At 42.4% G+C, this 26,174-nt stretch overlaps 2 protein-coding genes across 6 annotated transcripts in view; one reads left to right on the top strand and one right to left on the bottom strand.

Annotated features, from left to right (window-relative positions):
- The window catches only part of LOC143278052 (uncharacterized), a 19,881-nt gene extending 10,950 nt beyond the window's left edge, over window positions 1-8,931 (bottom strand). The window contains exons 1-6 of one of the 3 annotated variants that reach the window (XM_076583065.1): window positions 8,870-8,931; window positions 6,900-7,035; window positions 5,845-5,913; window positions 4,904-4,981; window positions 3,552-3,643; window positions 1-1,313 (exon numbers count right to left, since the gene is read on the bottom strand). The exon at window positions 1-1,313 is cut by the window's left edge and continues 643 nt beyond it. In XM_076583065.1, the coding sequence (XP_076439180.1) occupies window positions 1-1,313; window positions 3,552-3,643; window positions 4,904-4,981; window positions 5,845-5,913; window positions 6,900-6,966 (1,619 nt within the window). In that variant the 5' untranslated portion in view covers window positions 6,967-7,035; window positions 8,870-8,931. The remainder of the gene's footprint in view (window positions 1,314-3,551; window positions 3,644-4,903; window positions 4,982-5,844; window positions 5,914-6,899; window positions 7,036-8,869) is intronic. The other 2 variants (XM_076583066.1, XM_076583067.1) reach the window with 2 other exon arrangements.
- A 3,060-nt stretch (window positions 8,932-11,991) lies between these two features.
- Window positions 11,992-25,404, top strand: LOC143277737 (dnaJ homolog subfamily A member 1-like). 3 transcript variants are annotated; one of them, XR_013053780.1, is made up of 7 exons: window positions 11,992-12,116; window positions 15,886-16,094; window positions 18,667-18,964; window positions 19,466-19,693; window positions 20,957-21,187; window positions 22,374-24,848; window positions 24,886-25,404. XR_013053780.1 is itself a non-coding variant. In XM_076582638.1 (6 exons), the coding sequence occupies exons 2-6, from the start codon at window positions 15,957-15,959 to the stop codon at window positions 22,688-22,690; spliced, it is 1,212 nt and encodes a 403-aa protein (XP_076438753.1). In that variant the 5' UTR covers window positions 11,992-12,111; window positions 15,886-15,956; the 3' UTR covers window positions 22,691-25,404. The 3 variants fall into 3 exon arrangements, 2 of the variants coding, with proteins under 2 accessions (XP_076438753.1, XP_076438752.1); XM_076582638.1 differs by having other exon boundaries at window positions 11,992-12,111; window positions 22,374-25,404; XM_076582637.1 differs by having other exon boundaries at window positions 22,374-25,404.
- The last annotated feature ends 770 nt before the right edge of the window (window positions 25,405-26,174 follow it).

Here is a 26,174-nt window from a genome sequence, read left to right as displayed (position 1 = left end):
GCCTTGTCGTCTCTTCCAACGTGTTGCTTGCAGTCTTCGACACGGAACGAACCGTCTTCCTTACTACTGGCACTGTCAGCCCTGGTCCTCCTCTTGGTGTGCACTGAAACAGTGATGTATTTGATCACAGCTTTCTTGTCTGATCTCCTCTTTCGCTTGGCTGGCATGGAACTCTTGTCTCTGGCTGGTCTTGATTTCTTCTTGCAGCCGCCAAGTGCAGACCCTCGAACGTCGGTCTGGGTCGTGGTGACTTGACTCTCAGGGGCGGGAGTGTGCTGGTGAGATTTCATGTGGTGGGTGAGGTGTCGGGTCTGGGAGAAGCGCGCCCCGCACAGTTCACACACCACCGCCCCGCCCACCGCCCCCTCATGGATGCGCATGTGGCGCGCCAGTTTGTTGCGCTCCAGAAAGGCGGCCCCACACTCCGCACACACGTTGGGCTTCTCGCCGGTGTGAACCCGCAGGTGCCGCTCCAGGTGGCTGGGCCGGTCGAAGGCCGCCTGGCAGACATGGCAGGCGTTGTTCTTGTTCCTGGCGTGCGTGCGCTTGTGCTGGCGCAGGGCCAGGTTGTCAGAGAACGCCTCCTCACACCTGTCGCACACGAACGGCTTCTGCCCCCTGTGGGTCAGCAGGTGCCTGCGGAACAAGTTCCACCAGCCAAAGGCCGCGCCACACTGGGGACACGAGTAGGGCCGCCCGCTCCCCCCGGAATGAACGCTCTTGATGTGCTTCCGGAGCTGGTAGGGGTTGTTGAAGACATGCTGGCACTCCTCGCATGAGTGCTCTCTCCGGCTGCTGTCAGTGGCGGAGGCGTGACCAAGCAGATGATCCTTCAGGTGGTGGGCCTTGGAGAAGGCAGCGCCACAGGTGTGACACATGTAGTCCTTGCTTCCGGAATGGGTCAGCATGTGGCGGGTCAGGTTGCCACTCTCCACAAAGGCCAGGCCGCACTCCACACACACGTGGGGGCGCTCCGTCCTGTGCGCCACCAGGTGTCGCTTCAGGTTCTTCTCCTCCACAAAGGCAGCGGGGCACTGGTCACAGGTGAACGGCTTGTTCCCCAGGTGGCGCTGCAGGTGGATCTTCAGGTTGCTTGACCGCCGGAAGGTTGCCGGACACTGATCGCAGGTGAACAGTGCCTTCTTGTCCGCCGAAGCTGGCTTGTCTCCCTTGCCAGTGATGGTGCTGGCAGTGTGCGGGGGGTCAGGGATGGCCATGGTGGGGTAGCTCTCCAGAGCTGCCTGGTACAGGGTGCTGACATCCGGCTCTGGGATCTGCTGGAAGGAGATGGTGATGACTTTGTCCTGTGTCACCTGTGAAAACAAAATACACAACAAATTACAAGATCAGCACTCCAAGTGCAACATCTGGGACTCTATGTTATAAATGTTTGTTTGTTTTTTTATTTTCAAATTTTATCCACCCCTTTCCCATCTCTATGACTGTCTTCACGTCTACACCCCATTTCGTTCTCTACAATCAGCTTCAGATCTACTTTCTTTCCACGTTTTCAGATTCAATCACTCCACATTCGGCCACTGCTTTTTAAAAACAATTTTCTCTCTCTTTCTCTGGATTTTAAACCTGGAAACGATGTCTTTCTTTAGCTTTGTCAACTCTCTGAGCTCAGCTCCTTTCAGTCTGGCCTTAACCCATTCAGCCCTGGGGAGCAGCCTCTGCAGGCTTCCCTGCTATTTTGCAGAAGTAGAAAATACACCGATATCGACTGGTTTTTCCTTCAAACTGACAGATATTAATAAAGCCAGAAATACTGTAGAAGTTATTTCCCTTTGCCTGCCGTTTACGCATGTACACAGGAAAGAACATGGAAACCGTTTTAATGAAACGAATTCGACGTCCTGGCAACACCCGGGCACAGGGTCGAATGAGTTAAACTCTGCCTCTTTCCGAAACACCTTCTTCTCCCTCCCCTCCCTCTTTCTAAAATAGCTTCTCCCTCCACTCCCTCTTTCTGAAATAGCTTCTCCCTCCCTCCCCTCCCTCTTTCTGAAATAGCTTCTCCCTCCCTCCCCTCCCTCTTTCTGAAATAGCTTCTCCCTCCCTCCCCTCCCTCTTTCTAAAATAGCTTCTCCCTCCACTCCCTCTTTCTGAAATAGCTTCTCCCTCCCTCCCCTCCCTCTTTCTAAAATAGCTTCTCCCTCCCTCCCCTCCCTCTTTCTGAAATAGCTTCTCCCTCCCTCCCCTCCCTCTTTCTGAAATAGCTTCTCCCTCCCTCCCCTCCCTCTTTCCGAAACACCTTCTTCTCCTTCCCCTCCCTTTCTGAAATAGCTTCTCCCTCCCTCCTCTCCCTCTTTCCGAAACACCTTCTCCTTCCCCTCCCTTTCTGAAATAGCTTCTCTCTCCCCTCCCTCTTTCTGAAATAGCTTCTCCCTCCCCTCCCTCTTTCTGAAATAGCTTCTCCCTTCCCTCCCTTTCTGAAATAGCTTCTCCTTCCCCTCCCTCTTTCTGAAATAGCTTCTCCCTTCCCTCCCTTTCTGAAATAGCTTTTCCTTCCCCTCCCTCTCTGAAATAGCTTCTCCCTCCCCTCCCTCTTTCTGAAATAGCTTCTCCCTTCCCTCCCTTTCTGAAATAGCTTCTCCTTCCCCTCCCTCTTTCTGAAATAGCTTCTCCCTTCCCTCCCTTTCTGAAATAGCTTCTCCTTCCCCTCCCTCTTTCTGAAATAGCTTCTCCCTTCCCTCCCTTTCTGAAATAGCTTCTCCTTCCCCTCCCTCTTTCTGAAATAGCTTCTCCCTTCCCTCCCTTTCTGAAATAGCTTCTCCTTCCCCTCCCTCTTTCTGAAATAGCTTCTCCCTCCCCTCCCTCTTTCTGAAATAGCTTCTCCCTCCCCTCCCTCTTTCTGAAATAGCTTTCTGAAATAGCTTTTCCCTCCCCTCCCCTCTCTCTTTCTGAAATAGCATCTCCCTCCCCTCCCTCTGTCTGGTCTACAGTTTCTCAGGCTTTCTGTTTACATGCGGTTCGAGTTTCGTCTCTCACCCCTCTGTGTGTCAGAGCAATGCGTGCGTGTGAGTGACTGGAGGGAAAGCGCTCTGATGCAGTGCCATATAGATACTTTATACTATTATTGTTATTGTTATCATTATAACGTTTATCATTATTGTTATCATCATCAGCATTATCATTACCAGTATCGTTATCATTAGCGTCACTAAGAAAAGTAATATTATTATTATTAGCATTCTTATTACTGATGCAATCATCATCATCATTATCATTAAATATTCCGGTGTCTTGAATATTGCTAAGCTGTATGCTAAAAAAAAATTCCAGATACTGGATAAATCATACATGTGTCTCAGTTAGTCACACCTGCCAAACTTTTGAGACCACCATGCTGCATTCCTACCATCAACATACAGGACGAAAATATATACACACACATCTACATATACATATACATATCTAATAGAGAGCGAGAGAGAGATACATGTATCATGCAACTTAGACACAGTACCCAACCGTCCTACCCTCACACACACACACACACACACACACACACACTCACACACACAGAGAGACATGCCCGGACTAACCCCAGCTGGAAGAGAAGTGTGGGGAAGCACATTATACACATCACCCAAGTTGCCAGGTCTGCCTACGTCTGTGAGGGGTGGCTCGTAATCACCTGGCATAAAAACACCAATAATGAAAATTATAATTGTGTGGAGTGTTGGCCCAGTGGTAACCTGTCTGCCTAGGAATCCTGAGAATCTGAGTGTACAGGATCAAATCCTACACACGCCAGTACTTTCTCCTCCTCCGTTAGACCCTGAGTGGTGGTCTGGGTGCTGGACCTTCAGATGAGACGATAAACTGAAGGTCACATGTGTGGGATGCACTTAGTCAAGACTGAAAGTCAAAGAGATTTAGTTGCATGCATGTAAAAAAAAAAAAAAAATAAAAAAATTTAAAAAAACCATGGCAACACAGTTGCCCCTGGCAAAATTCTGCGGAAAAATCAACTTTGACAGAAAAAAAAACAAAAAACAAATACACTTGCAGGTAAAACTAAAAAGGAAAAGTAACGGGTGGTGCTGCACTGCAGGGATGCATTCTCCCTGGGGATTCTGTTGTGACCAGTTTTAAAACAATACAATGCAATGCAATGCAATGCAATACTATTTAATACAGTACAATACAATAAAACAGTAATATTCATCATCATTAATGTTATCATCATCATCATGAATAATCATGATGTAAATACTAATCCATTATTTTCATATTAAAATAAGGCCCTTTTGACTTTTTTTTTTTCAAGGTAAAAATGGGTCTGCTGGGCCAATGACGGTGAAGACATTAGAGAAAAGTGGTATGAAGTGTTGGCCTAGAAGTAACGCGTCCTAGGAAGCGAGAGAATCCAAAGAGCACAGGTTTGAATCCACACTCACCAGTAGTTCCTGCCTGTCCACTATACCTTAAGTGGTGGTCTGGACGTTAGTCATTCATATCAAACAATAAACCAGGGGCCTATGTGCAGCATGCACTTAGCATACTTAGAATAAAAACTTTTTTAAAAACATGGCACCAAAAGGGGTTGTCCCTGGCGAAATTCTGTAGAAAAATCCACTTGGAAAGGAAAACAAATCCGCCTACTGGCAGAAAAAAAAAAGCAGGTGGTGGCGCTGCACTGTTCAGTTGCAACATGCTCTCCCTTGGGAAAGCAGCAGGAATTTCACAGAGAAATACTTCATGATACAAAAAAAAGTAATACAATATACTGCATGTACATTCATATATAATGTCCATGGAGTGGTGGAGGCAAAATGTTATCACCACACCACACCCCACCGAAGCATACTAAGACAAGAAACATCCTTGGGGTCATTTTTCAGTGAATGTTGGTTCTGATGCCAAGATTCTCTGCCAGTGCAGCGCGACTCACCTGTTTGAGAGACATGACTTGATGGAAGAAAGCCAACGACGCCTTCCGCACCCGACAACACCTGTGCCTGCTCTGCACCTGCCATGCAGGAAACCACCATCAACATCACGCATCAAACACAATACAAGATACAACAATTCGTTTTTCTTTTTCTTTTTTTTATCATTGCAAAAAGAGACACTGTTGACACATTCGCTGACAGAAAGGCAACATATATATGCACAATGGTTGAGACGCTTACCTGCCAAAACAGTGTCCATGACAGGAGAGTCTGAGATCATTTCCCACTCTCGCTCTTTCTCCCAAATTTGACTGGAAAATCAAACTCAACATCTAGTCAAGCGAATGAGACAATAAACTGAGGTCCCATGTGCTGCACTCACTTGGCGCACAGAAAAAGAACCCATGGCAACCTAAGTGTTGTCCTCTGGCAAATTTATGTAGGAGAAATCTGCTCTGATAAGTACACAATTATATCTGCATGCACTCGAGGCCTGACAAGCGCGATGGGTTATGCTGCTGTCCGGCATCTGCCTGGCAGATGTAGTGGAGCATGTATGGATTTGTCTGATCGCAGTGATATTTCCTTGAGAAAATAAAACTGAAAGTGTTGCACATTTGCCAGAGTGATTCTTTATTCATGTCAGTAGGTGTTTGTAAACGAGTTTGCACAAGTATGTGCACATGGACGTGTGCATGTTCATGTAAATAAGCATGCACTTTTGAGTTTGTGGGAGTCTGTGCTTGCGTTTAAGAGAGTATGATTCACATATTCCTTCATGACTTTAAAAATAAAATAAAAATGTGTGTTGGTGTTTGTGCCCATGCTGTGTGAGTGACCTCAAAGGACAGGGAAATGGAAACCCCTTCAATGAACAGACAGTAACCAAAAAACTAAAGTTCATGCCTCATCCCAAACAAGACAAATATTCAGTTTTCACCTGCTGTCAGATTTGGAGACACTGCCATGTAGGTCTGGGGACCCTGAATATGCAAGCCATAGTTTCCATCTGAAAAGAAAAAAGCAGAGATGTTATTTGTTATTGAAAAAATACAATAATAATAACAATGATAAAAATAATAACAATCTTCCCCTTCTCCCTACTATTATCTTCATTATCATCATCATCATCACTGCTTTTGTTATTGTTATTATTATTTTCATTCTCATTATCATTATTACTATCAGTGTTATCATATCATTATCAACTTAGTTTTCTTCAGCGCCTTTCCATGTAAAACATGTTCAACAGTGCTGTACATTGTAAAAATTGATGAGTAAATCATGCATCCAAACAAGAAAATGACTCTTTGCAAACAAAACCCTGTAGTGTACAGACATCCAAAAACCAAACACTAACAGAAATTTATGTGCCAGTATATACACGCACACAAAACCATCACACACCACGCTAAACAAACATACATCAAAACATCTAAATGACAAAATCTCATACCACAACAACAATATCTTAACACTTAAAAAAAAAAATAAAAAAAAAACCCATCATTAATGACTAAATCTCTTATCACAAAAACATCTAAACACTTATGCTCATAAACCAAATCTGAGTATTGTATTGTATTTCTCTTTTTTGTCATAACAGATTTCTCTGTGTGAAATTCGGGCTGCTCTCCCCAGGGAGAGCACGTCGCTACACTGAGAGTGCAACCCATTTTTTTCCTGCGTGCAGTTTTTATTTGTTTTTCCTATCGAAGTGGATTTTTCTGCAGAGTTTTGCCAGGGACAACCCTTTTGTTGCCGTGGGTTCTTTTACATGTGCTAAGTGCATGCTGCACATGGGACCTCAGTTTATCGTCTCATCTGAATGACTAGCGTCCAGACTACCACTCAATGTCTAGTGGAGGGGGAGAAAATATTGGCGGCTGAGCCATGATTCAAACCAGCACGCTCAGATTCTCTCGCTTCCTAGGCGGACGCGTTACCTCTAGGCCATCACTCCACATTGTTCACAATTTAGCCAGAAGCACAGACCTGAGTTGTACAGAGAGCTGACTTGTGACTGTTGGATCATGGCAGAAGGCAGATGGCTGGCCGACATGGCTTTGAATGATGCTTCACTTCTGAGGACTTCTCATGTTCACTCTTTAAACATCTGTTAAATCAACATCTGCACACAAAACACATTCCCATTCTCTAAGTTAAATCAATTACCTGTTATCAACATCTGCACACAAAACATTATCAGTTTTGTAAGTTTAATTCAACATCTGTCATCAACATCTGCACAGAAAACACATTGTCATACTATATGTTTGATGAGATATTTGTTTTCAACATCTCCGCACAAGACACATTAACATTCTATAAGTTAAATTAAATACCTTTTATCAACATCTGCACACAAAACACGTCATCATTCAATAACTTTATGTAAAAACCTTTTATCAATATCAACACACCAAACACATCATTGTTCTATAACTTGTGTAAGTAACAAACCAAAATAGTAAGAGTGATACATGTATCAATACATGGTTTGTAAATCATTAATGCCAGATTTTTAATAAAAAAAATTATAAAATCAATTTAAAAATCAATGTGCCGTAATCAAGTAATATCATAGCCTTTATCAAGTATGCATTAAATTAATCTAACCTTGGTCCACATGTCTTGGTGAAGATTTGAAAATGTTTATCCCTTTTTTCTCTTAGTTTTGATCTAAGGGTTAAAAACAATTCCAGTCCGTATATGTGCAGTTGCAACTAAGCATCATAACATAATAATCAGTACTGATAGATATTTCTAAGAAGAGCAAAAATGGGCTGACAAGTTCATCATTTTGCTCTGCTTGTACTACAACTACTACTAATACTGATTTATAATACAGACTTTAAAAGGTCTTCGGCTAATACAGTTCAGTAATGTAAAGTTTTATATTACTGACAACATTTATCTGTATCTCATGAACTGATAAAGGATCAAACCTTCAAGTCTCTCAGTTTCAAAACACACACACACACACACACACACACACACACACACACACACACATGAACACAAACACATTCAACACACACAAAAACATAGACACAACACAGACACAAGATACTCACACACACACACACACACACACACATTCTTTGACACAGTGATAGTATTAAAAAAAAAATGTATTACCTCTATGGAAAATAGTTCACATAAATCTGTGTTTTATGTCTGTATCATAGTCATACTAAAAATATATGTACTTAAAATATTGTGTACCAAAGACCAAACAGATTCAAAAGTTCAGGTTTTGAAAACAACAAGAACAAAAATAATGCCCAATCGTAATTCTTTTAAACTGAAAATAGCCGAATCCCAACTATTTAGTCCTGGTAACTAATATTACTGTTGTTTCTTTCTGTCACACAACTTACATAGTTTTACATAGTGCTGTGCTTGTCTGTGTGTGTGTGTGTGTGTGTGTGTGCGCGCGCGCACATACATGTGTATGTGTTTGTCTGTCTGTATGTGTCGTCTGTGGCTATTGATCTGTCTGTGTTATTTCACCAGTTGATAATATTAGGGATGAACACTCATCATCATCATCATCCATAGTGTCCACAATCATCAGACTGATTATTCTGACACTTTTAACTCAGTAGTCAGCAGGGGCCCGTCAGCAGTACTGTAGTCGTGCTGGTCAACATTATCATTATAAATAGTAACAGATGAACACACAGGAGTAGTGTCGATTATCATTACTATCATTGGTTACAGCAACAGCAACAGCACGACCATCAATGCTGCTACAACAACGCCATCCTTGTTTATTTGCTCAACGCATTGCCCAAATCAGGGCACTCGCTGATTCAGTTTACTTACGCTGTTCTTCTTTAGATTTGTTTGTTATATTGCTACGGTTTGCTCTATACATATATCCGCCTTTCGGAAAAATCTTCATTGCATGGAATACATTTTTGCAAGAAACTGACTGCACTGCAATCAAGTTCCCCCACCTTTTCCCATGCGACAGTTGTGGAAAGTCGCCATCTTGGCTTTCAGCTTAAATGGGTATGCTCATTTGGTTTAGTTCGGATTATCTCCCTTGCCTACACTCTCCCAGTCTGCCACAAATACTTTCTCGTTCTCCTTCTTTTCTTCTTGCTGCAATGTCCATCGGCTGTTAGTCCGGCTACAATTGACATGTGGGAGGTGCACAGCGCGGAGAAGGAGAAAGAAAGAGGATGAAAATAGAAAAAGAAAAAAAAGGGAAAAGAATTTTGGTTTTAACCGTTAAGGCGCAGCGAAAAGGGATTTTGACCCTAACGGTTTAGTTAAGGCGCAGCTGTATGCAGTGCTGCACTCAGGCCTTCAGGCCCAAAGTGAAGCTGCAGGCCCGCAAATCGCCACACCACCGAAACAAAACAAAAAAAGGCAGATGGGATCAGTATTTACTGTGATCTGTACACCTTCGGGATGAAGGTGTCCAAGGAGGGGGACTGGACGGTCTCAGCAGGGAGGGCATTCCAGTCACGGATGGGTCTTTGGAAAAAGAAGACTTGTGGCTTGTTGTCTGTGGTCTGTTTCCAAGGCATTCATTGGATGCAAGTTATTATAAGCCTATTTAACTTAAGAATCGGTCATACTGGGGGGGGTTTTCTCACGATCCAAGAAATCAAGCAGTGATTGAACCTTATTTCCGGCTGGTTTTGTTTAGCATTGGGTTTATTTATTTGTATCTTTGTGTATGTTTCAGTTTTCATGCCACATACTGTAAACACACATTAAAGCACTATAACATTTCATCGACTGAAAAAGCATATCTCATACATGCACACACTTATGAGGTGGTTGTTTCTTTAAACCAAGACCATGGTGGATTATTGAAATTATTCATTTATTTTAAAGATTTGTATGTATGTATATATATATATATATATATACTATATATATATATATATATAGTGTGTGTGTGTTGATTCTCATTATGTACTGTTGTCTGTGAATTGTTATTTAGGAGGTGCTTACTGCTTACACGGACCCGATCACTGAAGTATAATCTCAGTGTTGTGACCGCAAAATTACATATCATCAAGTTATCACAGTATCTGTTGAGCCAGAAGAACTTGAAAAAATCGTCATTCTTCCAACGACCATGCACGTGCTACATAAAATTCAACTGAGCCGGCAAGACACTGGCACACACACACAAACACACCCGGCGCGCGCGCGCACACACACACACACACACACACACACACACACACACATACAGAGTCTTAGGGAGAAAACAAACGTTCGTAAGCGCAAAAGAAAAAAAACCGTTAAAAAATGGTTTGATAGTGAATCATGTTATGAACACAGCCGGGAAACTGATCTTAGATCAATACTTAACTTGTACCATAAATAGGCATCCATATGTATTCAGTTGACTGTTTCTGGGTCTTTGTGACGGAGAGGGACGTACTAACGAGCCGGGCCGGGACTATCGGGCCGCGGGGGACTATCGACACAGGGGACTATCGGGCCGCGGGGGACTATCGACACAGGGGAGTATCGGGCCGCGGGGGACTATCGACACGGGGGACTGAGTATCGGGCCACGGGGGACTATCGACACAGGGGAGTATCGGGCCGCGGGGGACCATCGACACGGGGGACTGAGTATCGGGCCGCGGGGGACTATCGACACAGGGGAGTATCGGGCCGCGGGGGACCATCGACACGGGGGACTGAGTATCGGGCCGCGGGGGACTATCGACACAGGGGAGTATCGGGCCGCGGGGGACTATCGACACGGGGGACTGAGTATCGGGCCGCGGGGGACTATCGACACAGGGGAGTATCGGGCCGCGGGGGGGACTATCGACACAGGGGAGTATCGGGCCGCGGGGGACTATCGACACAGGGGAGTATCGGGCCGCGGGGGACTATCGACACAGGGGAGTATCGGGCCGCGGGGGACTATCGACACAGGGGACTGAGTATCGGGCCACGGGGGACTATCGACACAGGGGAGTATCGGGCCGCGGGGGACTATCGACACAGGGGAGTATCGGGTCGCGGGGGACCATCGACACGGGGGACTGAGTATCGGGTCGCAGGGGACCATCGACACGGGGGACTGAGTATCGGGCCACGGGGGACTATCGACACAGGGGAGTATCGGGCCGCGGGGGACTATCGACACAGGGGAGTATCGGGCCGCCGGGGGACAGTCGACGGCGGGGACTAGTCGAGCTGACCCCGTTCAATATCTCTCCCCCCCCCCCCCGCCCCCCTCCGTCCCCCTCCCGGCTCCCCTTACTGAGTGATTTTTTTCAGTTTAGTCATTTCAGTTCAGTTATGCCCACAGCATTGCGGACAGCATGTCAATCAATTGACATCAGACATCACGGATTAAAGATTTACTACAGGCGCGGCAAATTTTCGGCAACGTACAGGTTGTTTGTTTTTTTTCCTCTTCCCCCGGCAGTCAAGGTAACATAAACTGCACCCGACAAGATAGTAAATTAACACTGTACCTATAACACGAATTTACACAGGGTAATTTTTTTAAAAATTTTATCTTATCTGATTTGATTTCATTTTTTTAATTTATATTTCAATGTCAGCGGGAAAACAACTTATTTTGCCGACGTTCAGTTGCCGGCCGGGCCAAAGTTTCGTTAGTCTTCACTTTGTCAACCTGTCGTCTGCGTTTCAAACAAAGTTTGTGTTTAAATTTTTTTTTTTTAATATATATATAAAAGGCTATTTTCTGAGAACGATGCACAAATTCATTTGACATATCGTTAAACTACAAGTTAAATCTCAGTTATGTTTTGTTGCATGCCGATACTCAAGTCCTCACAAAGCGGCGCGTTGGGTTTTCAAGTTCTGCCGGGTATCTGCCGCGCCAAGCAATGTGGTGTCGCGAATACGGATTTGTCCGAACGCAGTGACGTCTCCTTGAGAAACTGATACTGTTGTTTCAGGATCTCAGCTTTTTCGGTTTTGATCATATTCAAAGATTTCCAGAACTTTCTAAAGAAAAATACGGAGGAGAGAAGCAAATTCGGTTTCGATCGATTCCAGAAGGTTTCGGCCAGTTCCGGTAAGTCTCGGTTTACCTCGTGAAACAGAGGAACCGGTATGACGTCACAGATAATCGTGGAAGCTTTTTCGGCCTCGAATATTCTCGAGAGCACGAGGTGAAGAAGGAAGCTTGTTGCAAGCTTATTTACAAGTCATTTTGCCTTTTTGTGGGCATTCGACAGGTCAGGTATGTATGTTATCAGAACATACAAACTGTAATCGAGATATTTAGACGATTTAATTGTGTGGTTTCATTTGATAAAGGAATGGAATCTGTTGCTAAGATAACCTTTTCGGTTTTCTGTCGTTTTTCTCTCATGGTTGTGGTCAGTTCAGAGAGTGGATCTTCATAATAATAATTTGTTACCTCGGACAGTCAGTAGCAGTTGTTCAATCGTAAATATGTTATATTTTCTACGTTTAATGGGATTAACTTATTCATCTGATGAATAAATTTGATTTGTCATGAGATAATTTATTTCAGTGTTCCAAAGCCACGCCAAACGACACCGTCACACGCATTCATCCCAGTCAGCGTTTTGGGAAAATGCTTTTTCTTGCCAGACCCCAGAACATATGATGCTTGAAGTTGAAACCTCCGGAATATGTTACAATTATTGTTATACCATGTGGACAAAAATAAGCTGTGAAGCTTTTAAACCGTCCTTTTTTTCGTTAGATTTAGATAACCTTTTTTGTCACTGTGTGGTATGAATTAACATAGGTTGGAAACATACGCGGACTGATCTATAGTTATACACTTACACCCAAAATCGTTTTGGCTGGTTCTTTTCCACAAATGGTATTAAGGATTGATACATCTTGAACCTCAGTTCTCAAAGGTATGCAGTGTGTCAATCTGACATTGTGCATCTCACATATTATTTTCACAAAATCTGAAAATACTATGTTCACACACATATCTATAGTTGAAATCGATAATTGAATCCATACTATGTTTGATGAGAAAACAGAACAGTTCTTGTTCAGTGTTTATTCCATAAGTGTGATACATGGCAACTCAGCAGTTGTTAGTGTACACTACAAACTAAATGTCTCCATGTTAGTGCCATGCTCAAGACACCAGGCTTGTTGGGAAGGGAATGATGAATTGTGGGCTTACTTTCACTTTCAGTTTCACAACTAACATCAATTGCTGAATACATCCAAGTCTCTGACATAGGAAGGAAGACTTCACATTTCCTCATCTTGCGGTTGGAGAGTGATGTGGAGTTCCATAGGTCACAAGTTGTTAAAACCATGCATGCCAGGCCTTGTTGATCCATGTTTTGATGTCACCATCAGGTAGACAAGTTACATAGACAAATTTGTCAGTTCACTGATTGATGCTCTCACTTTGGATGAAGAGTTGTCTGACTTGTCATACACAGCTGTTTGATGATGATGAAGTTTGCAGGCATTTCAAGTGGTGCATTAACTTCCAGGTAACATGTCTGTCTTCACTGTCCAAAGATTTCTCAAAGTGAAATTTGTATAGGTATACTGCCACATTTTGTTATTGTTCAATGATAAAGCATAGTATATCATGGTTCGGTATGTGTGTGATTTGTCAAAACGGGCTTGTTCTTCAAGCAGTCTTTCTTGATAGTCTGTCAAGCCATTCAAGTATAATATTGATAATTATACTAGCCTACACTACATTTGGGTCAGAGAATAACAATGATATTATAATATGTTACTTTTTCTGGTTGTTTCACAATGAGTTGTTATTTGCATGTCTGCTTTTAGTTTTAGTGTTTGTTGTGCAGTGCCATCCGGGCCTTGCTACTTAGCCACTCTTCAAGTTTTGGATTGCCTTGGAAATTCAGTCTTGGTTGGTGGATTGAGGTTCATTTCCAGTGGTGGGATGTCTAGGGGTTCTGTATAGGAGGGATTTCAGGATTTCTGCAAGTGTTGGGTCATCATGCTCTCTGACAAACCACTTCTTTTTTTTTCACTGGTTGAGATTGGTTTTTGGTTTTGTTGGACAGATTCGTTATCTCATTCACTGATGCATCCTTTTCATGTTTTTTTATCCAGCAGTTGTTTTTTTTCCACCTGTGGACTGGTCTTTGATCAGATCTCATTTATCTGTTCCACTTTTGCTTTTCTCAGAAATCAAATTCTTGATGATTGGCCTCTCAGTACAGTGTTTAACTAAATTTTTACTTGTCTTCGTCATTTTAGTCAGTTTGTTTCTGCTTTTTAGTCTAGTTTGTTTCTGCAACAGTTTGTTTCCTTTCATTGTGATTGATTTTTTTTTTTTTTTTCTCTCAAGGCCTGACTAAGCGCGTTGGGTTACGCTGCTGGTCAGGTATCTGCTTGGCAGATGTGGTGTAGCGTATATGGATTTGTCCGAACGCAGTGACGCCTCCTTGAGCTACTGAAACTGAAACTGTGATTGAGTAGTGAAAGCCCATGTTTCTGTAGTCATTAGTTACTTTATTCTATTGTTTTTTTCCCCAGAGGACTTGGAAACATGATTTTGTTGTCCATGATATTCAAAGATCTTCCTGTGTGCGTAATCCATTTTCTCTGTCAATCTGGAAAAAGCGTGTAACATTGTTCTTCATTTCAGTTTGGTTTCATTTCACTCTGACAATGTCTGATATTCAGAAGCCTTATCTGTTTTTAATTGATAGTGATGTGGTTTATAAATCTGATTTTCTGTCTTTCCATCTGAAGAAATCCAGGTAGGCTTGTGGATTTGCTTGTGGGGAAAAATAGCCCTTTCACTCTTCCAGTGACAAAGTAATTGAAGGCGCAGATCTCAGTGAAGAGTTGGAGTAAAGTGTTTTTCCCAAGGACAGAACACTAGGCGGAAACAGGGGATCAAACCCTGACAATTGGATCCGAAGTCCAACGCCTCACCGATTCTGTCAGGGCACCTCCATAGCACAGGCTATATGTACACTGCCAAAGCCCGATTCAAACTGCTGTCTTTAACGTTTTCTTTTGCAGTAACTATGTGTACATATGAAAAGTGTACCGTATGCACCATGTAAAGAGGATGAAAAGTACACATTTATTATTTGTATATGTAGGCTTGTCACTGGGAAGTTTGTTCAGTCAAAAGTATTGCAGTGGTATCGGTATTCATAAAATGTTATTGTAGGTACCTGTAGTTGTACCTTAGTTTTATTTGGTTTGTTTTGGCCACTTCCGTACCATGCCAGATGCTAAAGCCAGGATGGGTTTTATGCGGTAAATTAAGTTTCTTCTTTTCATTCACTTTCTCTGCTAATGAAATTTTTTTTTTTTTTTTGTTAATGTTAGTCCATCTCCTCATCTTTTTTTTTTCTTTCTTTTTTTTTTCCTTTCTTTTTTTTTGTGAATTAAAAGAAAAGTATGCATGCATTTACTGGTTGTTGGCAGTGCAGCCAGAAACTGAGATTGACTTGATTATTGATCAGGTGTGATGGTGATATGAATACTTATAATATAGCACTATCGTCGGTCCAAGCTCTTTCCAAACACGGAACCTTTTGCTCGAAGGGCTATCTACCTGGGTAGAGATGACCTGAGAGGTGTCTTTTGGTGCTTATCATTTGTTCTTGACAGGTTTCAGTCATGTACACACTGACTCAGATATATAACTTTTATGTGTTTGCCCCCTTCCTTTTTTTTGAATTTTTTACCCTCACCATGTAGGTAGCCATACTCTGTAGTCTGTTTACGGGGATGTGCGCACTGGGTATGTTCTTTTTTCCATTACCCTCTAAACACTGGTATTGATTTCTCCAGGATCTTTAATGTTTGTAAATGATCTGCTTCTTAAGTATAATTTCTTGAACATGTCAACAGCCTTAGACAGACTAGAGTATTGACATGGCAGAGGTGGACGGATGATATCAAGCCAGCAGCCTGTCAGAAAAATACCTCCTCATCTACCTTGTTCTTTCTAGCTGCATCTTGTCAACTTGAAATTATTTTGAATTTTTATTTTCTGATTTCAGAACCACAACCTGGGAATAAGAAGCGACTGCACTATCTTTGAGACCAAAGTTTGCATCCAGAGTCACTCAAGATGGTCAAAGAAACTGCGTATTACGAAATCCTGGGAGTCCCTCCCACTGCCTCTGAGTCGGAGCTGAAGAAAGCATACCGCAAAATGGCACTGAAGTACCATCCTGACAAAAACCCAGGTGCTGAAGCTGAGGAAAAGGTGGGTGGTTTGAGCTGGGAGCGCTTACAGCTCTTGTGTGTCTTTGTCAGTCTCCTGTATCTTACAGTGCACCTTAGTTCACTCACTGAATGGTTTGAAGTTTTATTGTAGTAAATGATTGGGAAGGGGGAACCAACAGCAGGTGGAGAATGCTTCAGTTTAATGGACAAATTTAAGTTTATTTATGGTTACACAATCTGTTAATATCTGTAGATCTGTGACATGATCAGACCGCCCCTACACCCCTTTGTTCTTCCCACCCCCAAGACACGCACACTGATGAAGAGAACAGTCTACTGTCAGAAACCTTTTGACACAGGATTAATTCCAAACAGACTAGAAAGGAAAGACCCATCTTTGGTAAACACTAAAACAGGTATCTTTGCTGGTCAATTTTTGTTCTTGTTGTTTTGTTGTTTTCCCCTTAACAGAAGTTACTTATGCTTTTTATGATTGGATTAATTGAAACATTTTTCAGGGTACGTTAAGTTTCTGCCTGTGTGTGCACAAAGGAGATTCATGTTCAGGTTGGTCTGCTCATATGTTGACCTGGGTGATAGGAAAACAATTATCTCAACCCTTGACCTCCTGGGTGCAGAAACAGGGATTTGAACCAAGAACCCTCAGATTGCAGATGTTATCACATCAGCCGCTCTGCTGTTTTGCACATTATAAAAACTAATGAACTCTGCCCTCTCCCTATCATCTTCCTCTCTTGTATTAGTCATAGTGTTTTTTTTGTTGTTTTTTATCGTCCTTGCACAGCTTGCTGACTTCATCTCACAGTGACTTGTTTTTGATGAGAAATGGAATCAGATTGTGACTATATCAGTTACTACAAATAATTGTCACACACTCACACTGTCTATATACCAGCTTTACTTCTATGAAAGATGCCTGGCACATTCATAATTTATGTATGTGTCAACATGCACATTTCACAAGAATACTCACACAATATCAGTATGACAAACAATATTGAAACATATACATACTTTTATCGGTACACAAGAAAGCATTCATGATATTAATAGCTGTCATTTCAGTATAGTAATGATAATAAACACATGCACACAAGTTTGCTGGCACATGTGCACACTCGCACACTCTCTTACACACAGACACACATAAATAACCCCACCCTTCACTCACACATTCCAAACATTCAGCCAGTTGCATAAAAATGGAGTTTTGCCTCTGTTTAACTGTTTTATCTTAGTTCTTGTCGCTTCCAAAAGCATGGAGTTGATGAGTAGAACTGCTTTTATTGGTTTGCTCACTTTTTGCTGACTTAAGTTTGTCATGTTAAAAACAAAAAGCTTGCAACATGTTTATGACTGTCACATAGTCTCAAGTTACTGGTATTGTCTGTTCATGACCCTATTTTCATAACTTTTTATTGGCATACTGGTATTGTCAGATTGATGTGGCAACACTCCAGTTTTTCCTTCACAGCAACAATGAAAAGATTTTTTTGGCTGCATATGTATCTGTTCATGTATACATAGATTTGATGAATGGTAATAAAACATGAGATGGCTTTATTCAGATATTGTGATCATTACAGAGATGTTACAGGACTGGTACAGTGCAAGTTCACAGATGTATACACATGATTGCCCACACACAGTATAACAGTAGTGACACTTCATACTGCACAAGAATACAAACATTATCCTGCAAGTAAGCACATAGGAACATATCAAAGCAAAGCATTCGTACCTACACGGTTATGTGTAATAATGTAGCTGCATACACGTATGCAAGCATGCACAGACACAGAGCTGGCACACATTTATTATTATTTATTATTCTGTTTATTCTTTGTCATTACATAGTATTATTTGATATTGAATGTAAATAAATTAAGTAACATGTCGTTGGCTTTTTGGCATCACTTTTTGAAGTTTGACATTCAGTGTCCATAACTCTGTAGGGTGCTCCTCTTCTCTGGACCCTGGTCAGAACTTGAACAGACCACGCCTGCTACCCCACCTGAGATCTTGAGATTGGACTCCTGCCATCACTTTCAATTTCAAGTGTCAGTATTGCTAAACAAAGTTATGATGGGCACAACAGCTGAGTGGTTAAAATGCTGGACTTTAATCTGAGGGTCCCGGGTTTGAATCCTGGTCACGGTGCCTGATGGGTAAAGGGAAGAGATTTTTTCTGTCCCCCAGGTCAACAGATGTGCAGACCTGCTGGTGCCTGTACCCCCTTCTTCATGTGTATATGCATACAGAAGATTAAATATGTTTCTGAAAGATCCCGTAAACCACGTTGGCGTTTGGTGGGTTATGGAAACAACATACCCAGCATGCACCTCCAGGAAATGGAGTATAACTGCCTACATGGTGGGGGTAAAAACAGTCAAAAATTTGAAAACCAGCTTGTGTATAAGAAACATACAAGTGAACATGGGAGTTGCATTCCACCAATGAAGAAGAAGAAGAAGAAACAAAGTTTCCACCCATGGGAATCAGCAGGGTGGTGTGTTTGTGAGTTTTGTTGCCCTGCCTTGCCATTTGGATGTTGCGTGTTGTCAGTGTTGTGTTTTCTGCTGTGTTTGCAGTTCAAAGCCATCAGCCAGGCATACGAAGTCCTGGCCGACCCCAAGAAGCGGGAGATCTACGACAAAGGGGGCGAGGAGGCCATCAAGGGGGGCGGTGGAGGTGGCCACGGCTTCGACTTCCACTCACCCATGGACATCTTCGACATGTTCTTTGGGGGCGGGGGCCCACGGCGGCCACAAGGGCCAAGGAAGGGCAAAGACGTGGTGCATCAGATCAAGGTCAGCCTGGAGGACCTGTACAATGGATCCACCCGCAAACTGGCCCTGCAGAAAAACGTCATCTGTGCCAAGTGCGAGGGTCAGTACTGGGTGTGGGTGTGTGTGTGTGTACATGTGTTCTTGTGGATTGGTTTTCTAGTTCACTTGGCTTTGTTGTTTGTGATTCTGTAGCATAGTAGCTGCAGAAATTGTATCCCTACCCAGGAACTGGTTGAATTAAAAAAGCAGTGGCTTCAGTGCGTGTAATAACGCTCATTATCTGCAGGGTTTTCCTCCATCCCTGTACCCACTATACCTCAAGACATTGCCAGCAATTTGTTTGTATCTAATACTGGCTAAAAGGACCCTAGATTACAACAAATCTATCCAGTTATTAATAATAACGTACTTATTATAATATACTGTGATGAAAGTAATCATCTTTTTCAAACTGGGCCAAATTTTCAAGTTGTGGACCTTCTTTCACTTCAAGTCAAGGCTTCTATAGCTAGGGCTGTGTATGCGATTATACCGTGTGCCGCACTGGTACGACAGGAATGTTTGATGCGCTTTGCTTGATGTTGGCATGCCCAATGATCAGGTCGCGGTGGCAAGGAGGGGGCAGTGCAGAAGTGCGGCAACTGTCGGGGGACGGGGGTGCAGGTGAGGATCCAGCAGATAGGGCCAGGCATGGTGCAGCAGATCCAGTCACGCTGCCACGAGTGTCGGGGGGAGGGGGAGGTCATCGACCCCAAGCTGCGCTGCAAGACCTGCAATGGACAGAAGATCATCAAAGAGCGCAAGATCCTGGAGGTGCACATCGACAAAGGTGAGGTGCTGCCATGGCTGGGGGGGGGGGGGGGGCTATGCTTTTTTCTTTTTTTTTTTTCTTTTTTTTCTCATCCTCTCTTTTTTATTAAGAATGATGAAAGATGAAATGTAATATAATTTTAATTTAGAATTTTGTTTGTTTTGTACTGTCCCCTGAGATATCTGATTGATGACAGTGAATCTTTCATGAAATGGCAAACTGGGTTTGGGATGTTAATTTTGTTGTAGTTGTTGGAATTGTAGCCTCATTTTGTGTATGGTGTAAATTGTTTATCAAAGTTTTCTACCAGCCCTCTTGTTTTTATGTTTTACTGCATACTTACTGTCTTCACCTTTTTTTTTGGGGGGGGGGGGGGGAATATAATCTCGCTCGTAGAAACAAAGAAAGTCCAGCAAGACATAGTTGATAGTGTTTACATGGTTAAATCTAATATATAAAAAAAATAGTTGGGCAGTCCTGGTGTATGGCAGTGTGTGGTCAGCTTGACTGTCAGCTGAACTCTGTCCAATGCCATTGCCTCCCAAGCACTCCCTGACAGTATTATCTGGGTATGAAGGATGGGCAGCACATCTGTTTCTAACCCATCAGCTCTCCTGCTGTTATGTTGTTTTGGTTCTTTTTGTCTTCACCTTTTTGGGGGGAGTGGGAGCAGTGAAAGCAGATTAAGAAGTAAACACCATTGCCCCCTCCCTGGCTCCTTGAACATGTGTATTTTGCAGATACGAAGGACATGTAGCAGATTGAGAAGTGAATGTTGCATCCTCCCTGAACAGATGTTTTTACAGGAATGAAGGACGGACAGCAGATGAAGAAGTAAACACTGTTGCTACCTGACACTCACTGTGTTTTATCCAGGAATGAAGGACTGACAGCAGATAAAGAAGTAAACACTGTTGCTACCTGACACTAACTGTGTTTTATCCAGGCATGAAGGACGGACAGCAGATGAAGAAGTAAACACTGTTGCTACCTGACACTCACTGTGTTTTATCCAGGAATGAGGGACAGAGCAGAATAACAAGTAAACAGCCTCCTCCATGACTCCAACACTGTTGACAAACTCACGAAATGTTTTTATCCAGGCATGAAGGACTGACAGCAGGTGAAGAAGTGAACACCATTGCAACCTGACAGACTGTGTTTTATCCAGGCATGAAGACAGACTGTGTTTTATCCAGGCATGAAGAACTGACAGCAGGTGAAGAAGTAAACACCGTTGCCCCCTCCTTGACTGACTCACGAACTGTGTGTTTTATCCAGGCATGAAGGACGGACAGCAGATCCGCTTCTCTGGGGAGGGGGACCAGGAGCCTGGGCTGGAGCCTGGGGACATCGTCATTGTGCTGGATGAGAAGGAGCACGGGCAGTTCCAGCGGCGGGGCACGGACCTGATCATGCAGAATGAGGTGCTGCTGGTGGAGGCGCTGTGCGGCTTCCAGAAGACCATCAAGACCCTGGACAACCGTCAGCTCATCATCACCGCCCTGCCAGGTAACCACCACCGTTGCAATGATCCCGTTTCAGTACAGTGCCTGTCCTCGGGCAGAGACCTGGCCCTGAGCGCGCGGTCTTGATCTGATCTGATCGGATATGCTGTCTTGATCTGATCTGATTGGATGTGGGTACTTTGGGTTGTACAGCGCCTTTCCTCTGTAAGACACCAAGGTCTAAATGCTTTACAGACACAGCCATTTGACTGATTGGTATGGATGCTTAGTCAGACACCCAGGTGGATCTCAGAGCTGCACAAACAGGCTGCCTGTGTACCTGCCCTCAGTCAGACACCAAGGTGGATCTAAGAGCTGCACAAACAGGCTGCCTGTGTGGGTAGAGCTGTCTGAGAGCTGCTCAAGGCACCCATTCATTTCCTGTGTTATTCTGTCAGGCTTCACACACACACGGACTGTTCGAGTCCCAGACCCCAGACTACCTGCAGAGGGTCACAGAATGCTGCAGGCTCTGATCAGTTGTGGATGGCTGAACACATAGAAAGCAAGTCAACCTTCCAGTCATGATCAGGTTTCTGGGCTAAGAAGTTAGAGGCAAACAGACTGGCCAACCTGGTCACAATCATCTGGGTTTCTGGCCTTGGCAGTGAGAGGGGAAGGGAGACAACTCCTCTTTTTAGCAGCTGATTGTGTCGGGCTGAAGCTCTAGGAAATAGTTTTCACTGTTTTTGTGTATTTGTTTAACAGAATTTTTAGAGCATCGTGGGGACCTGTTTAATGAACATACAGTGCGTCTTTTCTGTTTTGGTTGCGAAAGGCATGCATTTTTATGTCTTGTCAGGAACGACCACTCTCAGAGGCCAGGAAACTTTATTATTTTCTGTCCTTGACATTTCTCTCCATGCTTGCTTGTTTGTTTTTGTGACTTTGTTCTGCGTTTCTTTTTTCATGATCCACAGTGACTTTTTAGGTAACAGTGACAAAGGATTGTTACCTGTTGCAAACAATTTGTTTCTTCATATTGTGGTCTTTTCGTAAAGTTGCTGCTTTGAAGAAATTGTTCCGCAGGTTTCCTTGTCTTTATCTATATCCCTCTCTCTCTCTTTCTCTCTCTCTCTCTCTCTCTCTCTCAATATATATATATATATTTTTTTTTTTTTTATATAGAAATTTAGATTAAAAATTCATTAGTACCTTATCAATATTCACATGAATTTTTTTTTTTTCAGGGGAGGTAATAAAAGACAAAGCAGTCAAGTGCGTGATGGGCGAGGGGATGCCCGTGTACCGTGACCCCTTCGAGAAAGGTCGCCTGATCATCCAGTTCAGCGTTAAATTCCCAGAGAAAATCGACCCAGGGATCATCCCCAAGCTGGAGTCGTGCCTCCCTGCGCGCGAAGAGGAGATAATCCCTGATGACGCGGAGAATGTGGTGATGATGAACTACAACCCTGAGGCAGACCACGCAGGACGAGGTCGGGCAGAGGCCTACGACTCAGATGACGACCAACCAGGAGGGCAGCGTGTGCAGTGTGCTTCTCATTGATGGCTGCTTTCTGCGTAGACCTCTCACTCCATTACCTGTCTGCCAGTCTGTGTGTGTGTGTGGTGGGGGGGGGGGGAATGTGTGTGTGTGAGACTGGTCTGAGTGATGTCATTTGTTCGATTTGTTCTCATCTTAGTTGTCAGGAAGTTTCCAGCATTAGGACCCTGCTTTTGAGTCGAGTATTACAGTCAAGTGTGTGTGTGTGTGAAGACCCCTTCTCCATGCTTATCTCTGGGCCTTTTTCACTACCCCCCTCCCTCCACATACCTTACCCCCTTTTCAGTTTCCATCCACACACACACACACACTTATGTTCTTTTTTGTTGTTTTTTTCTTTTTATGATTTGTTTATTTTTTTAAACAAGGGATGAATGTGTCTTGGGCAGAGATTACATTTAAAGGTGTATTTAACTGATTGTTTTAAAGGTTCACATTTGACAGAATAACTATTTGACTTTTTTTCCCCCTAAGCACAAGAGAACATTTGGGAGGAGGGAGGGAATTTTAATAGGAAATCCCTGAAATTTATAAACCCTGTGCCTACCATATCGACGGAGGTCAGTTGCAAAATTTTCTCTATCTTAATACTGGATCGACCAGGATGGACCGAGGAATACTAGGTCAACTACTTTCACTTTTCTAGAATGCATTTGCGGCTGTGTTGTCTTCCAGTAGTGCTGTTTCTGGCCACCATTTTTGGCTTTGTTGCATTACTTTGGGTCTTCTATTTTCTGCTGCTGTTTAAAGTCCAGCTTATTTTTGCCAAGATATTTGGCAGAATGGCAGATAAAGAGACTATGCAACACTTGGAGATATTTATTTTTTAAAAAAAAAAAGCGAGACAAGTCTGATGTCAATCTTCACCCAGTTATAAACAATGATCATCTGCTGTCCGATATCGAGGATGAAATGGATGCTGATTTGGATGATGATAACAGAGGTGTTGAGTTGCCAATTGCTGCTTGACCCAGGTCTAAAAAAAAAAGAAAAAGAAAATTTAAAGAACAAAGGCCGCTAGAGATTAAGTAGTCAGCAATTTCAGTATTGTTTTTTTTTTCTCTGTAGTAAGAAAAATATCATCCCATATTTGAAGCACTTTCAGTTTCACATATTTCATTGTTAAAGTTGCTTTTCTTCTTAACAAAAGTAAACCAAACGGTGCTCACAGAATGTGAAACAATGACTGTAATTTGTTTCTCAAGGTTTCTGTGCTTTTGTTGGAACTTAGAAAATCACTGTGTACCCCTGAGCCATGACTTTTTTCCTTTTTTTAATGATATTTTTTTTCTTATATACATTTTTGAGAATCAAGAAATGGGATTTTGTCTGTGTTTGATTTTTTTCTTCATCAGTTCATTTCAGGTAGAAAAAATTGGCTGAGTTGGGTGAAGTGATGTCTTCAGAATTTTTTCATCACATTTCTGCAAATGGTATATAAAAAAGAATTCTGTTATTGACTTGACTTTGTGGTCAGTGTGTGTGTGTGTGTGTGCGTGTGTGTGTGTGTGTGTCTTGTGGAGTTTGTTCCCTTGGCATGGCATTCTCAGTCTTGGCTACAGTACAGCATATTGTCGAAGGCACAGGGTTAAAGGTAGGAAAATAATTTTCAGAAGGGAACTGCAGTAAACACCCTGTTACATATACAGCTTACTTAAGCTGAAAGATTGTTCTTTATATATTGAAATATTATGAGTTGTATAGATTTAAAAATAATGCAGTTTTATGAATTTAGTCTACCTGTTTTATTGTCTGTTGCAAACCTCAAAATGATATAGTTATGTCGACTGACTCCAAACAGAGTTTGAGTTGCAGGTGTTGATATTTCTTTTGTTTGTTTTATTTTTATTTATCTTGGTAAATTAACAAATTTCCTATGTGAACACAATAATTTTGATGATGATGATGATTATTATTACTGACAGTCCATCCTGGTATTATAGAAAAACATTGCCACTCCCAGAAGCCACAAATGTGTGGGAGCCCTCTCTGATGATTAGTATTGCTGTATGATTTGTTACCTACGTAAGGAGAGAGGTTGACCAGCTTTGTTTTCAAACTGGAACAACTGTCTGTTAATTTTAAGGTGGTTCTTACTGGAAGAAACTGTATGTTGATTATAAGATTCGTACTGGAAGAAACTGTGTATGTTGATTATAAGGTTCAAACTGGAAGAAACTGTGTGTGTTGATTATAAGGTCCTCGTTCACTGTGAGTATGTGTGGTGGTCTCCCTGCTTTACGTGGCCTGCTCAGTGTGTCCAGTCTCTGTGACTTGTGTTTATTCCTAGACAAGACTCTTCCTACTGGCTGATCTGTACGCTCTGTCCACTTTCCTCCCTCTGTCATACATGTAAATATCTGTAAAGCTGTTATCCTCGTTTTTACAAACCAATCTAACACACTTTTTGGTATAGGTGGTGACTGTGAGTGGATGCCCAGCCTCCCTTTTATTATCTTCACTAAGTTAGGTGTATGTAAAGTGTGTGTGTGTTTTCTACTTTTCCGTGTTCCTGATGGTGTTGGCTGTTCTTTTCCCAGTTGTGTTTTGATGGTAGAGTGCCTGCAGAAATTGAGTGGATGTTGGAATCATTACGACCAAGTTGACCTATGTTTATCATTTTGCAAACATGGGTGTTCCTTTAGGTTAAGATGTATTATTTTGTTTGTTTGAAATAAAATTTGGTTTTGCAGTACACAATAAACTAGAGATGACCAGACTTGTCTTTTGCCTGTTGATTATGTTTGGTGGTCAGCTGTTCATGTTTTTTGTTTATTTATAAAGAATACAAATGCAACAGCTGAGTGGTTAAAGCATTGGACGTGAAATCTCTGTTCTGGGTCTAAATCACAGTCACAGTATCTGGTGAATTAAGGGTGGACATACTTCTGATCTCCAAGTTCAAGAGATATGTGGACTTGCTAGTGCCTGAACCCAATTTGTCTGTATATGCATACAGATGAGATACATGCATCATAGATCCTATGATTCATGTCAGCATTAAGTGGATTCTGGAAAAAGACAAAACCCAGCATGCATACCCCTGGAAAGGTGCCTCTATGGTGGGGTAAAACTGGGCATGTATGTGAACAGCCCTCTCATCTTTTGAAGTGAATCAATGTGGGAGCTGCCAGTCACAAATGCGGAGGAGGAGGAGGAAAAAGATGACAGAGAAGCAACCACAGAAACTGAAAGGGAAAATGCACTGCAAAATGAAATAGTTTGATTTGTTTTTTAATACATATGATGAAAATGCATTGCAAAAGGAAATAGCTTGATTTGTTTTTTAATATATACGATGAAAATGCATTGCAAAAGGAAATAGCTTGATTTGTTTTTTAATATATACGATGAAAATGCATTGCAAAAGGAAATAGCTTGGTTTGTTTATAATATATATGATGAAAATGCATTGCAAAAGGAAATAGCTTGATTTGTTTATAATATATATGATGAAAATGCATTGCAAAAGGAAATAGCTTGGTTT

Source organism: Babylonia areolata, chromosome 35 (genome assembly GCF_041734735.1).
Source record: "Babylonia areolata isolate BAREFJ2019XMU chromosome 35, ASM4173473v1, whole genome shotgun sequence".
NCBI lineage: Eukaryota > Metazoa > Mollusca > Gastropoda > Neogastropoda > Buccinidae > Babylonia > Babylonia areolata.
The sequence above is the reverse complement of the archived record's forward strand: the minus strand, read 5'-3'. Positions and strand labels throughout refer to the sequence as shown.

Bases quoted from the DNA above. Each gene is read 5' to 3' on its own strand.
- LOC143277737 (XM_076582638.1), top strand. From the start codon at position 15,957: ATGGTCAAAGAAACTGCGTATTACGAAATCCTGGGAGTCCCTCCCACT. The intron at 19,694-20,956 runs GTGAGGTGCTGC...TGTTTTATCCAG, and splicing joins GGAGGTGCACATCGACAAAG to GCATGAAGGACGGACAGCAG. The intron at 21,188-22,373 runs GTAACCACCACC...TTTTTTTTTCAG, and splicing joins CATCATCACCGCCCTGCCAG to GGGAGGTAATAAAAGACAAA.